The sequence below is a fragment of the Kogia breviceps genome, chromosome 16 (genome assembly GCF_026419965.1).
Source record: "Kogia breviceps isolate mKogBre1 chromosome 16, mKogBre1 haplotype 1, whole genome shotgun sequence".
In the NCBI taxonomy this organism is placed as follows: domain Eukaryota; kingdom Metazoa; phylum Chordata; class Mammalia; order Artiodactyla; family Physeteridae; genus Kogia; species Kogia breviceps.
Genome location: NC_081325.1, coordinates 2,083,912 through 2,097,664, shown reverse-complemented (window position 1 = coordinate 2,097,664; position 13,753 = coordinate 2,083,912). Strand labels below are relative to the sequence as shown.

The following is a 13,753-nucleotide window of genomic DNA, read 5'->3' as shown; positions in this document are numbered from 1 at the left end:
CAGGGCTTCCCTGGTGGCGCAGTGGTGGAGAGTCCGCCTGCCGATGCAGGGGATGCGGGTTCGTGCCCCGGTCCAGGAAGATCCCACATGCCGCGGAGCGGCTGGGCCCGTGAGCCGTGGCCGCTGAGCCTGCGCGTCCGGAGCCTGTGCTCCGCAACGGGAGAGGCCACAACGGTGAGAGGCCCGCGTACCACAAAAATAAATAAATAAATAAATAAATAAAATAAAATACAATAATGATCTGGTATGGTTTATTCTAATAATGCAAGAATGTTTAGATGAATTAGGAAATCCATTAAAACAATTCACATATTAATAGATTTAAAGGGGTAGGGAGGGACATCCCTGGTGGTCTACTGGTAAAGAATCCACCTTCCAATGCAGGGACACGAGTTCTATCCCTGGTGGGGGGAACTAAGATCTCACATGCTGTGGGGCGACTAAGCCCCCGTGCCACACAACTACTGAGCTCGTATTCCTCAACGGGAGAGCCCACGTGCTGCAAACTACAGAGCCCACGCGCTCTGGAACCCGCACGGCACAACTAGAGAGAGAAAAACCTGCATGCCACAACTAGAGAAGCCTGCATGCTGCAACGAAATATCCCGCATGCCTCAACGAAGATCCCACATGCCGCAACTAGACCTGATGCAGCCAAAAAAATTAATAAATAAAGGTGTGCGGGGGGAATCATACAATCACTGCCATAGACACTGAAAAGACTTTCAAAACTCGATTCTCATTTCTGATAAAACATTTAATGAAACAAATCCATGGATACTTCTTTAATATGTTAAAATATATTTACCAACCCTGAAGTTGGCATCTAATTTAATGAGGAAACACCAAAAGCATTACCACTGGGAAAAGAAAAAGGTACTTACTATTTCCACTCATTAAAAATTGTAGGGGGCTTCCCTGGGGGCTCAGTGGTTAAGAATCCGCCTGCCAGTGCAGGGTACACAGGTTTGAGATCTGGTCCGGGAAGATCCCACATGCCGCGGAGCAACCAAGCCCATGAGCCACAACTACTGAAGCCCGCGTGCCTAGAGCCTGTGCTCTACAACAAGAGACGCCCCGGCTCGCCGCAACTAGAGAAAGCCCGCAAACAGCAGCAAAGACTGAACACAGCCAAAAGTAAATAAATAAAATGTTTAAAAAATTGTAGGGGGCTTCCCTGGTGGCGCAGTGGTTGAGAGTCCGCCTGCCGATGCAGGGGACGCGGGTTCGTGCCCCGGTCCGGGAGGATCCCACGTGCCGGGGAGCGGCTGGGCCCGTGAGCCATGGCCGCTGCGCCTGCGCGTCCGGAGCCTGTGCTCCGCAACGGGAGAGGCCACAGCGGTGAGAGGCCCGCGTATCACAAAAAAAATAAAATAAAATAAGATAAAAATAAAATAAAAAAATAAAAAATTGTAGGAAATAGCAACAGGCAAGACATGTGATGAAAAACGGCATGGGCGGTGGGGGCCGGGGGGGATTTAAGCAACTGCCCAGGACGCAGAGGATGAGTGCTGGGCCATGACTTTAACCCCGGGCAGCTAGCTCTTACCAAACCTAGGTATCAGAAAATAACTAATACAATGACATCACCAACATCAAACACCACATTGAGTTCTGGAGATTATAATTAGTCTGATCCTTTCAATCACCACGAAACCTTCTTTACGTTAACAAGTCTGAACTACAACAGTGCAATGCAAATCCCATGAAAGTAGGAACTGTCTACTGTACTTCCCATCAGACTACTATTGCAAGCAATTAGCACAGTACCTGCAACATAATAGTTGCTAAATAATTGTTTCACAAACAAATTACAGGTGCATTTTGCTCATTAAAAGTTTGACTTAATGGGGGAGAGACTGAGACAAACCAAAGCCCAAACAGAAAAATGGGTATAAGAGGTAAACAAACAGTTCACAGAAAAGGAAAGACAATAAGCTCTGAAATATGAAAAGCTGCTCATCAGCATTCCTAATAAAAGAAATACAAATTTTTCTAAACATACTGTTTTTACCAAACAGAATAGAGTGCTAAAAGTCCCTGCTGGAGAGGCTACGGAGAAACAAGCACTTCCACATACACTGCTGGAAGGAATGCAAACTGGTCCAACTCTGACAGAGGGAATTTAACAGTATCTAACAAACGAACATGTGCATGTACCTCTGGCTGAGCAATCTTGCTTCTAAGAATCTACCCTGAAACCACATCTCCACGGAGTCAAGCATATCCAGGCAGACCTCGTCGTAGTGCCTTTTGTACAGATTGGAGGTCGGCGGCAAGCCTGCGTCGAGCAACTTCATCAGCGCCGTCTTCCCGACAGCATCTGCTCACCCCGTGTCTCTGTATCACATTTTGGTAATTCTTGCAACGTTTCAAACTTTTTCATTATTACTCTATTTGTTATGGTGATCTCTCGGTATAATCAGTGATCTTGGAGTGCTACTGCTATGATTCACTGAGGCTCCGATGGTGGTTCATTTTTTTTTAATTAAGGCGTGTACATTTTTTTAGACACAGTGCTTTTGCACACTTAATAGTAAACATAACTTACATGCACTGAGAAACCAAAAACTTCACGTGACTCGCTCTACCGCGACCCTCGCTCTACCGCGACCCTCGCTCTACCGCGCTGGTCTGGGGCTGAACCCGCACGGCCTCTGGGCTGTGCCTGCACAGGTTACTCATCAGCGCTCATCTGCGGCGGCAACGCACTGGAAATAACCCAAACACCACCAACAGCAAAGTGATCAAATAAACAGCAGTCAGCCCAGGGCTGTCTTGTATACGGTTAACCACTGGCTCTCGGGAGGTGAAAGCAAGCACCATGTTTACTGCAGCATCTACCATGAGACTCTCCCCACCGTGGCTAATTTCAGGCCACCAACATAAAACTAAACATGAAATTGGGAAGAGATATACAGAAGCACACCATTAGGTATAATATTTCCATCTCACAAATAATGTAAATAACCTCAAGAGCACAGGTAATACTGAAATGTAATAAAATAATTAGGAAGTGGTACGTTTTAAGTATTTATTTTCTTTGTCTTTAATATTGTCTCTTCCCCCACCTCAAATGAGTATCTTGAAGCCCTAACCGCAACAAGACTATATGTGGGATAGGGCCTTTAAGGGGGGCGGATAGGGTTGAATGAGAAGCCCTACAGGTTCGGTCCAAGAAGACGGACCAGGACACTCTCTCCTTCTGAGCACAAAGGAAAGACCACGTGAGGACACAGAAAGAAGGAGGTTACCTACAGGTCTGGAGGAGTGGCCTCACCAGAAACCACCCCAGAAAGGCACCTTGATCTTAGATTTTTAGCCTCCAGAACTGTGAGAAAATAAATTCTTGGTTGTCTGAGCCCTTCAGTATTTTGTTACAGCAGCCCTAGCAGACTAATACAAAGATTAATTTATCTGTAAGTTTCTATAACTTAATTTTTAATAATGGGTGTTTTTAACAACTGGCTCACAGGATTCCTGGAAATTTAACTCAGCCATAAAAGGAATAAGGAAGAATAAGGAATATACTGACAGGGAATGATTCCAACATACAAATGGAGGGTACAGTACAGTACACAGAGTATGCTGCCTTTTGTACAGATAAAAGAGAAACTAAGAATACATTATTTCCTTAATTTTTCAGAAAGAAAACAAAATAGTAAGAATTAAAAACTGATATGTTGGGCTTCCCTGGTGGTGCAGTGGTTGGGGGTCCGCCTACCGATGCGGGGGATGCGGGTTCGTGCCCCGGTCCGGGAGGATCCCACATGCCGCGGAGCAGCTGGGCCCGTGAGCCATGGCCACTGGGCCTGCGCGTCCGGAGCCTGTGCTCCACAGCAGGAGGGGCCACAGCAGTGAGAGGCCCGCGTACCGCAAAAAAAAAAACAAACAAAAAAAACTGGTATGTATAAAGGATAAGTAGGAACCAAGAGAAGAAAGAAATGGGAGCTAGACTGCTCTGACTTTTGAAACCAAAACTAAGTCAAAGACCTTAAATTTTAAATTAACAATCAAATGGAAATAAAATAATCATTCCTAAGCTAAGCATCGATAATTTGAAAAACCACATTTATGACCCCTTTCCACCATCCAAAAAAGGAATCACTTTGGTAAGCATTTAGCTTTCCATGTAAAATCACAAACTTATTTCCAATAACCTACATGTATTTCAGTATTCACTTGAGATTGGTTATCTCTAAGATGTTAAGACAATAATGGAATTAAATGAGACTCCAAGATAAATCTGGTTAATTAATGCTGTCAGAGTGAAACTACTATAGCAATTTAAAAGCACGTTCAAAACAACGGTTGATTCTGATCAGCTCACGAGTTATGAGTTACCTGCTTGTATTCGCTGACACAACTCTGGCAGCAAAATCTCTTCTGCTGCCCTTCAATGACCAGGACGTTGTTCCCAGCGCCTTTGCTGGGCAGGTACTCCCCACACTGCTCACAGCAATTCATTATTAGACCATTGGCCATTCTGTATCTATTAAAGCAGTGGTCACTGCACAGCTTATGCGTCATATTTTTAAAGCTAACTTCATGGCGAATCTAAAAGAAAAACAAGCAAAATTTTAAAAAACAGATTAATATATGATATGCAGCTAAGTAACAAGGTGCTCCAATAGAGAGAAAATGCCTCAGTTTTTCTGTGAAAGGCCTGTTTAGGGAAAAGGCAAGATAAAGTACATTTCATTCTCCTTTAAACCTTTTTTATACACACATATATACGGTGCAAGGCAGGGAGGACCACCAGGGTCATCGTACGAAAAGTGACAGCAAACAACCCAGTTTGGGCAGTGCTAGTATAAAACTTCCAAACAGATTGGAAATCTTCACACAAATGCAAAAGGCAATTGTTCAAGTATAAGTACATTGCTGTACAACAGGGAGGAGAGGACTAACATTATAAATAATTCAAATGAAGTACGTATCCACAGATTTCTTATTTCATCAAATGCAAAAACTGTAATATATTTTTAACGAAGTCCTCAAAAACATCCCCTCCGCTTGTTCCACTTCTTGAGCAAGACTGCTTGCTGTCTCGATGTGCACTCGGCCTATTTAAACACTATGGTTTGTTCTGAGTGCTCCCAACCTCAGGAAAAAGGTCAATTGATGTTACATTTCAATTTTTTTGTAAATCGTTCTCCCTATGGGAGAATGGGATTACATAATGGGATATTTATAAGACAGATTTTATATACCCTCTCTTCTAAGGAAATACATACTGATGAAAGATTATGTCAAAACAGTTAAAAGTCAAAAATATTCCCATTAGTTAGAACTAAATGATGAAGCACAAAAATACAAACCTCTGTTAGTTTACCACAAATTGTACATCTCGATTTATTCAGAGCTCCTTTAGTAGGATTCTGTTTGTCTTCATAAAGAGACAGACAGGATGTACTACAGAATTCCTGGAAGGATTCGCTCGAATCCACTTGAGCAACAATGGTTCCTTTCATTGTAGTTATATCTCTGAAACAAAAGAGGGGCAGCAAAGTCAAACTCTACTTTAAAATAAATCAGAGAGTAATAACTGACATCTTTAATTTCCACAGACTGAAACCCATTTTCAGATTCATTAACTCACTTTTACTATTTAAAAACTCTTGGCAATAAAATATGAACACAGAAGATTGAGAAGCAATACTACTAAACCCTAGCCACTACTCAGTTTATCTTCAAGCTCCTTAACTAGGCTTTCAGATATTGGAACCACTTAAAAAAAAAAAAGCTGTTGTTATTTACATGGAGTTTAATGTCAAGGCCTAATTTACTGAGGTAAAAATTTACAATACCTATTCAATTTCCCTCTCGTGGGTAAGGAGAAAGCATGAGGTACCTAGGTCACAGGAACATGGAGAGGATAAGTGAACTTAAATACATACCATAACCCAAGATAACCCCACCTACCGTCCTATACAGCTTTCAACTACAATGAGGAGCGTTCGGAATGACAATATGGACGACCTCTGAAGTTTGCCTCTAATGCTGAAATTCCAGGTCTTACAGTGCTGTATGCACGTCTACTACTGTAAAGCAACCCAAAAACTGTATAACAATTGTTCCAATATTTGAATTTACTAACCCTATACAGAGCACTCAGCCTTTTCCAGTCCTAAGATCTAAAAATACCTTTACAAACTTGGGCTGCTTCAAGAGATGGTACAGAAAATCCACCTGTTTAACCTTGCACACAACATACCATATTCAGCTCATTTTTAACTATTGAGACCAGACCTAAAAAACGGCAGGAGAGGATCCTGTCACTCCAAGGCTGTCAAAAAAAAAGGTACCTGAAGTCTTGAAGGTGTATTAAAATGACTTAACGTTCAAGACAAACATAAATAAATGCATATAATATCCAAAGATTTGCCAATTTTTAATAATCTTAACATGAAGATAGTCCAAATTTTGACCTATTTTAATACAAAACTAGTCATGCATAAATTGCTTAACAATTTTGTCTGGCTAGAACTAAATTCTGATAACTAATAATGTAAATAAGCATGTATGTATTTTTACGAATTCAAGAAGTCCAATGGAGATTACAGATAAAATTAATTATAAGGGCCTAGTATCTAAATCAACCCCAAAGCCTATCCAAATAGGAAGGCTTTTAATCCTAAGCCACCTCGATAGAGAACACTACAAAGCCATTACAAATTTGAGTTTGGCTTTAATATTCAAACAAGCTTACAAATTTGTAAAACAATTCACCTCTAAAACAATTTTTCTCAAATTTTACACCACCAATATTCAACCATAAGGAAATATGCTGGAAGGTAAACCTTACTTTTTACACATAACACAAAGTTTCTTTGGAGCAGGCTTGTGAGAGAAGGAAGAGAGGCAGGTGGTAGAACAGAAGAGGTGAGCTGATCCTTTTCGCTGATAAGCTGTCTGTCCCTTCTGTAAAGGCTTTTTGCAGTTTGCACAAGTGACTTTAACTGGTTTAGTGGGTTGCTGTTGGGCAGAAGGCTGGAAGATCTGTTTAGGAAGCGAGGCCACTGGTGATAAAGAATCCACCCCTGGCTGTTTCTGATTTCGGGGAAAGGATGCTGACTGGGAGATCCAGGAATCTAAAAAAAACAAAACAAAACAAAAACACATACACTGAAATTTATATCAGAGACGCAGTTTTAACTTCCCATTCTGTCCAAGTTTCAGACATCGATAAGGCGCAGTATAGCGGAGTGGTCAAGAGCACAAACTCGGGAGTCAGAATGGATGGCTGACATTCAGGCTCCATTACCTACTAGACTGGGAAGTCACTAACCCTGTGCCTAACTCTTCTCTAAACTGGAAATAGTCACTTTAAATGAGATAGTACATGGTTTATAAACCACAGTGACTGGCACACAGGCAGCACTAAAAAATATTAGCCACTAGTTACTAAACAGGAAGAATTTACAAAATATTACTTTAAGCAAGGAACACATACATCCACATAAATATATAATAAAATCTTTTCCAACCAGAACCTTTGACAAATACAATATAGCTCGGATAAAGTTTACAAATGACTATATTCAAAACATCTTTCTAGGGATGTCCCCGATGGTCCAGCTAGGTTAAGACTCCATGCTTCCAATGCAAGGGGTTCAGGTTCGATCTCTGGTCGGAAAACTAAGATCTCCACATGCCACGTGGTGCAGACAAAAAATTCAAAAAAAACCAAACAACTTTCTAAGAATAGCTTCTCCCCATACATGTTTCATTCCATGGCTTCTAAGTATACCACATAATATCAAAGAAATTAGAGTGTTACACAGAAGTGGTGATGTTAAGCCAACGTCTAGTGACCGATGCGACATCTCGTTGCTCTACCGCTGCCAGCAGCACAGCTTCAACGGCACAGCATTAAGGCCTGGGGAGCCAAACGCCAGGGTGCTGAGCTCTCCCTCCTCCCTTTCTTAGTAAGCTTCTCTGGGACTCAGCAGGATGTCTCCACTTCACCACACTACTTACTGTTACACAGACTCACACTACAATACCGATACACCACAATGTTTTTTCATTTTGAAACTTTTCATGCTACCACTTCTATTGTAATTTCTACTACTTTGGTCTCTTGTAATATTTTTCCTTTCTAGTTTCTTCTGAAATTTGTATTTCCATATACCTGCACGCCAGAGCCTGCGAGCCACAACTACTGAGCCCACATGCCATAACTACTGAATCCCGTGTGCCTAGAGCCTGTGCTCTGCAACAAGAGAAGCCACCGCAACGAGAACTCCGCTCACCGCAATGAAGAGTAGCCCGTGCTCGCTGCAACTAGAGAAAAGCCCCTGTGCAGCAACGAAGACCCAATGCAGCCAAAAATTAATTAATTAATTTAAAAATATATATATATATATATTTGAATACATGTTAGAAGCAATAGCTTTTGCAACATAAATAGTGGCTCCTTAGGATTTTCAACCCTGCAGGCCTGTCCTTTGAATATACACGTAAAGGAACCTAGTTAGGGACTTCCCTGGTGGTCCAGTGGCTAAGACTTCCTGCTCCCCATGCAGGGGGCCTGGGTTTGATCCCTGGTCGGGGAACTAGATCCCACATGCATGCCACAGCTAAGAGTCCGCATGCTGCAACTAAATATACTGCGTGCCGCAACTAACATCTGGCAGAGCCAGGATAAATAAATAAATCATTTATTTATTTTTATTAAAAAGGAACCTAGTTAAACCTAAAGGCATCTATCTATTAACTTGATTTTGAAAAATGGCAATTTTCCTCAATTTCGTGCTAGGCCCTGTATAAATAATGCAATGGCTCCTTTTATCTATGCTTCAGTTCTTACGTTCCCCTACTTTCAAATTTTCACCTCCTCCAACATCAAAATACTTTTAGAAATGGAAGAGACTTAATCATTCTCTATTTTATACAATGGACATTAAGGGATAGAGGTTAATTTGCCCAAGTCACCATTAGTCTGAGAGCCAGTATAAACAGCCAAGATGTTATAATTCTCTATGACAAACAAAGACAGCACAAACACACAAGAGCTAATCCATAAACTCAGGAGCAAGAGGTGTATCTGTCTGGTTTTCTGATGCGTACTATACATTCCCTGTGTTAAGAGTTTGTGTGAACAGGAACACAATTCTTATAATAAATGTGCTTTGACCAAGCAATAGTCCTCAGGTACTACGTATCCCAAGATAAATGGATAAGAATATTCTTAAGAGCTATTTAAATAGTAAAAACTGGAAGTGAACTAAATAGAGAATTAACAAGATCAAACATATACTCTTGATATGGTCAAAAGTTCAAGATTATTGTTAGGTATTTAAAGGAGCAGGAGAAAGGGAAAGTTTGCAAAGCTATATATACCTATATTGCAATCTCAGGTTAGAATTAAATGTACCATTCTCAACAGTAAGATTGAACGTTATGCTCTTTTTATATGCTTATGTTTTTAATATATTTATAAGAAAGACAAAATAGCTATTTTGAAACTAATTTGACTATTATCACGTCTTAAACTTTTATGTGAGCTAGAAGGAAAGACCCTCCAATACATAGCTAATAGCAGTATAAATTGGTAAAAACTTTCCAGGAGGCCATATGACAATATATTTCCACAACTTAAAAATGTTCATACAACGTCACATACACACATATGCATACAATGACCTACCAACAGATATATATAAATACATACGGGGGAAAGGATCTTGGAAGACATTAGGAATTTTCAAAACTGAGTAATAAGAAACATATTTCTTTCAAAATCACTATAAAGCAGAAAATTTTTACAACCAAAAATCTTTGGAGGGATGGGAGTAGTGATAGTCTTTGGCCCAGTAACTTCATTTCTAGGAATACACTCTAAGAAATAATAAGAAATTTTTTTTTTAAAAGTTCATCATAGACCGACAAGAGCAAAAAAGGGAAACTGTAAAAACCAAATATGGGAATGGTATAACCAAATCCATTGTGCAGTCGTTAAAACTTCTGTGTATAAATAATTTTACTGGTATGAGAAAATACAGAGTAATATTAAATGGGAGGAAACAGGAAGATGAAGAACTGCACTTCAACCAAGTTAAGAAATACAAAGGAAAAACACTGAAAGACAACCACTCAAAGCATTAACAACAGTGGTAACCTTTCTTCATCATTTTTAAATTATGGATTTTCCAAACACTCCTCAATAATTAGACATTACTGTCATAACCAGAAGAATAATAAGCGTGAAAGGAAAACAACTAGCATTTCACAGAACATTCTACATGGCCTAGGTTTCAGTCATTCCTTATTATTCTCCACAATCCTAGGTTGATAAAGTTGCTAATAAGCCTAAAACAATGAAGCCTGAGAAGGACGGAGAGAAGGTACGTGAGAGACAGGCAGGCCATACAGAGGCCTGGGGTGGACAAGGACACAGACGTGGTCAGGAAAAGCCACAGAGCTCTTCTCACAGCTTCTACAGAGCAAAGCTGCCTGCAGAAAATGTTTTCAAGTAGTCAAAAAATTTATCAATCTTTAAATACAAGAAAAAATAACAAAGTGCTAATAAGTAACAATTATAATCAGACAGGCATCAAAATTAAACACAGGGAGAGTACAAACAAATCTAAATACAATTATACAACATATTGCTCCTTACATGTGCTATTTATCTTTTTGTTCTCTTTTTACACATTAAAACAATACTATTAAAAATACACTAGCATAGGGCTTCTCTGGTGGCGCAGTGGTCGACAGTCCACCTGCCAACGCAGGGGACGCGGGTTCGAGCCCCGGTCCGGGAAGATCCCACGTGCCGTGGAGCAAGTAAGTAGCCAGAGCAAGTAAGTGGAGCAAGTAAGCCCGTGCGCCACAACTACTGCTCCTGTACGCCACAACTACTGAAGCCCTTGTGCCTAGAGCCCGTGTTCCACAACAAGAGAAGCCACCACAATGAGAGGTCCGCACGCCGCACCAAAGAGTGGCCCCCGCTCGCTGCAACTGGAGAGGGCCTGCACGCAGCAGCAAAGACACAATGCAGCCAAAAATAAATGAATTTAAAAAAATACACTAGCATAAAGTCAGTATGTGACAAATAAGATGCCAAATTATTAGACTCTAGTGGTGAATATAAAGAGTATTTTCTTTTACTTCCTTTAGACATTAATTTATCTGATTTTCTAATAATCTACAGAGAAATACTATATACACGGTTTTACATCTCTTATTAGTTAAAATTTCAAACTTAAAAGTCAATAGAATTAATATATCTTACATGAATAAAGTAACCAAAGTAGCACCAATTACTACAATAAAAAAAAGAATCCACCAGTGCAAAATCCCTTCCACGGGGCACAAGCCCCCTCCAGGCTTACCAGGATTGTGATGAGCTGCAGACTCTCCGTTCTGAAATACGTCTCCTGCCACATTCATCCTACCGGGATTAAAAGGTCCTACTGCAGTCTTGGTCTGTGAAGTTAAAGACGGGGTGTATGTTTGCACGTTAACACCAAAGCTACTCGACTGCGGTCCGTTAGCGGCATCTCCCAAGCCGGCGCTCTGCAGCGACGTTACGTGTGTGATCATTAGGTTCATACCTCGCCCGTCAGTACTTTCTAACTGGCCGTCACTCACAGAGCTGACACCTGTTTCTAAGGTCGTAACATTAGCAATCTGAATTTCAGAGTCTGGTTCTGTGGTGATACCACTATTACCCATTCCTGCATTTACCTTACTTCTTGAAAAACTGGAAGTGGAGAAATCCACATCATTGGTTCTGTTTTTAGACTCGGGTGGTCTCCGTTCAATAAAATTGGAGGAATTTTTCTCTTGCCCTTGATTTGTCTCCATGTCCTCTTCATCATCGATGACAATTGTCTCACTTACACTTCCCTTCTGAGAAGCCAATTCTTTTGAGGAAGGAAGAATTTTGGAATCATTTCCTTGTAGTTCTTCATTTTTCGATGACGTAAATGTTACGGTTCTTTGATCGGCTACCACTGGTGCAGAAGGCGGAGGAGGTTGTACAGGTTCAATAAACACAACGTCATCATCATCTTCCACTGATGAGTTCTGAAATTTACTAGATCTATTCACTAAAGGGTTAGGTGGCCCACTGAATGAATTTCCTACGTCCGTGAGGCTAGCTGCCATGGCCGTCCTCCCCAGCAAAACAGGAGTCGGATCAGTCACTTCTAATCCTCCTGATGAACCTGTATCCATGCCAAAGAACCTGTTAAGGAGATGGGAAAAAAAAAATTTTACAAATGTCACTATATGGTTTTTGGTGTTACTCTAATTCAAAAAATTTCTTAAAGGTACTTTTACTTTCTTTCTTACTCTAAATGAAAATCATTCTTATCTAATATCCAGGAAAAATTTTATATGCATTCTGTTATCTTCTCTCATTCACTAATCATTTCATAAAGTTTATATGTGAACTTCTTGCAATTTAAAAAGAGAGGTAATTATCGAATTTTCAGTAAGAATATGCTGTATGTTCCCATCTCTACCACCTCCTTTCTACCACTGCTTACCCTATAAATTTTAACACTGAAAACACAGATAAATCCTTCTACACACATGAACAAAAAAATAACTAAAATCTGATCATGAAAATCTCTTCTCTATATTTATCCCACTTCTCTACTGTATAAAATAAAATGACATGATTTAATCCCTAATTTCCCTTATCTTTTTTTTTAATCCACTGTTCTCATATTCCCTGGCTCCCATAGCTGTATGAGTAAATCCTTCTGAGAATCTGAAATCTTTCTTGACCCCATCTAGAAAGCTTAAATCCCCGGCTGCCATGTCCTTTATATCCATGTGTCAGGCTGAATAACGGCCCCAAAGAAATCAGATACTAATCCCTGGAAGCTGTAAATGTTACCTCGGATGGAAAGGGGGTTTTTGCAGAGAGGATTATGGTTAAGGACTTAAAAATGAGATTACCTGGGCAGGCCCTACCTGCATGTTAAGTGGCCTCATCAACAGAGGTGAAAGGAGATTCCAGGCAATGTAATCAGAGGCGCCTGGAGGAGATGATAGTGATGTAGCCAAGGAATGTCAGCAGCACCAGAACTTAAAGGAAGCAGGGAGTGAGCCCTCCCCCAGAGCCTCCTGAGGGAGTATGTCCCTGCTGACACCCTGGTTTGAGTCCAGGGCCACTGACTTCTGACTTGTGACCTCTAGAACGGTTAAAGGAAAAAAGGTCTGTTTTAAGCCACCAAGTCTGTGGCGACTTGTTACAACAGCCCTAGGAAAATATCATCCACACCTTGGTTACAGCTTCAAAGTAACCTTTGATATGGTTACAATATTTGTCCCATTTTGTGGCTTAGAGATGCTAACTAACCCAAGTCACACAGCTAGAATTCATTCCCAGGTCTTTATAACTCAACAGTCCAAACTCTTCATGACTCTGCCATAGTTAACTCGTATTTCTGAGCACCTATTAGATATGCAGAGCTGTGCTAAAGCCAAAGAGACAGCAGACAGTTAACGGTAAAAAAAAAAAAAAAAAAAAGCCAGAAAAGAAAGAAAATAAGTTATTGAGCACACAGAGAGGATGAGGTCATGGGCACAGGTGGTAGTAGAACTAGTCCTGAACATGGATCACCTTAATCGCAGAGACTAAACAAGGAAAAAATCAACTAGAAGGGAAAATGAACGGTGAGTATAGGCTGCAGGTCAATTTGCAGACGGACAGATACAAGTGTGAAGTGGTTTATTCACTGCAGCCTCAGAGAAGGTGAGGAGACACCAGCTGTACAGGCATTAAGAC

The 13,753-nt window shown here is 40.7% G+C and overlaps 1 protein-coding gene across 9 annotated transcripts in view; it reads right to left on the bottom strand.

Moving 5' to 3' along the window:
- Nucleotides 1–13,753, bottom strand: part of LOC131743081 (zinc finger MYM-type protein 2) — a 94,277-nt gene that overhangs the window by 56,696 nt on the left and 23,828 nt on the right. For 6 of the 9 annotated variants that reach the window (XM_059041502.2, XM_067016393.1, XM_067016390.1 and 3 more), the window contains exons 3-6: nucleotides 11,343–12,199; nucleotides 6,809–7,094; nucleotides 5,322–5,487; nucleotides 4,345–4,557 (exon numbers count right to left, since the gene is read on the bottom strand). In XM_059041502.2, coding sequence (XP_058897485.1) covers nucleotides 4,345–4,557; nucleotides 5,322–5,487; nucleotides 6,809–7,094; nucleotides 11,343–12,189 — 1,512 coding nt within the window. In that variant the 5' untranslated portion in view covers nucleotides 12,190–12,199. The remainder of the gene's footprint in view (nucleotides 1–4,344; nucleotides 4,558–5,321; nucleotides 5,488–6,808; nucleotides 7,095–11,342; nucleotides 12,200–13,753) is intronic. The other 3 variants (XM_067016397.1, XM_067016395.1, XM_067016398.1) reach the window with 1 other exon arrangement.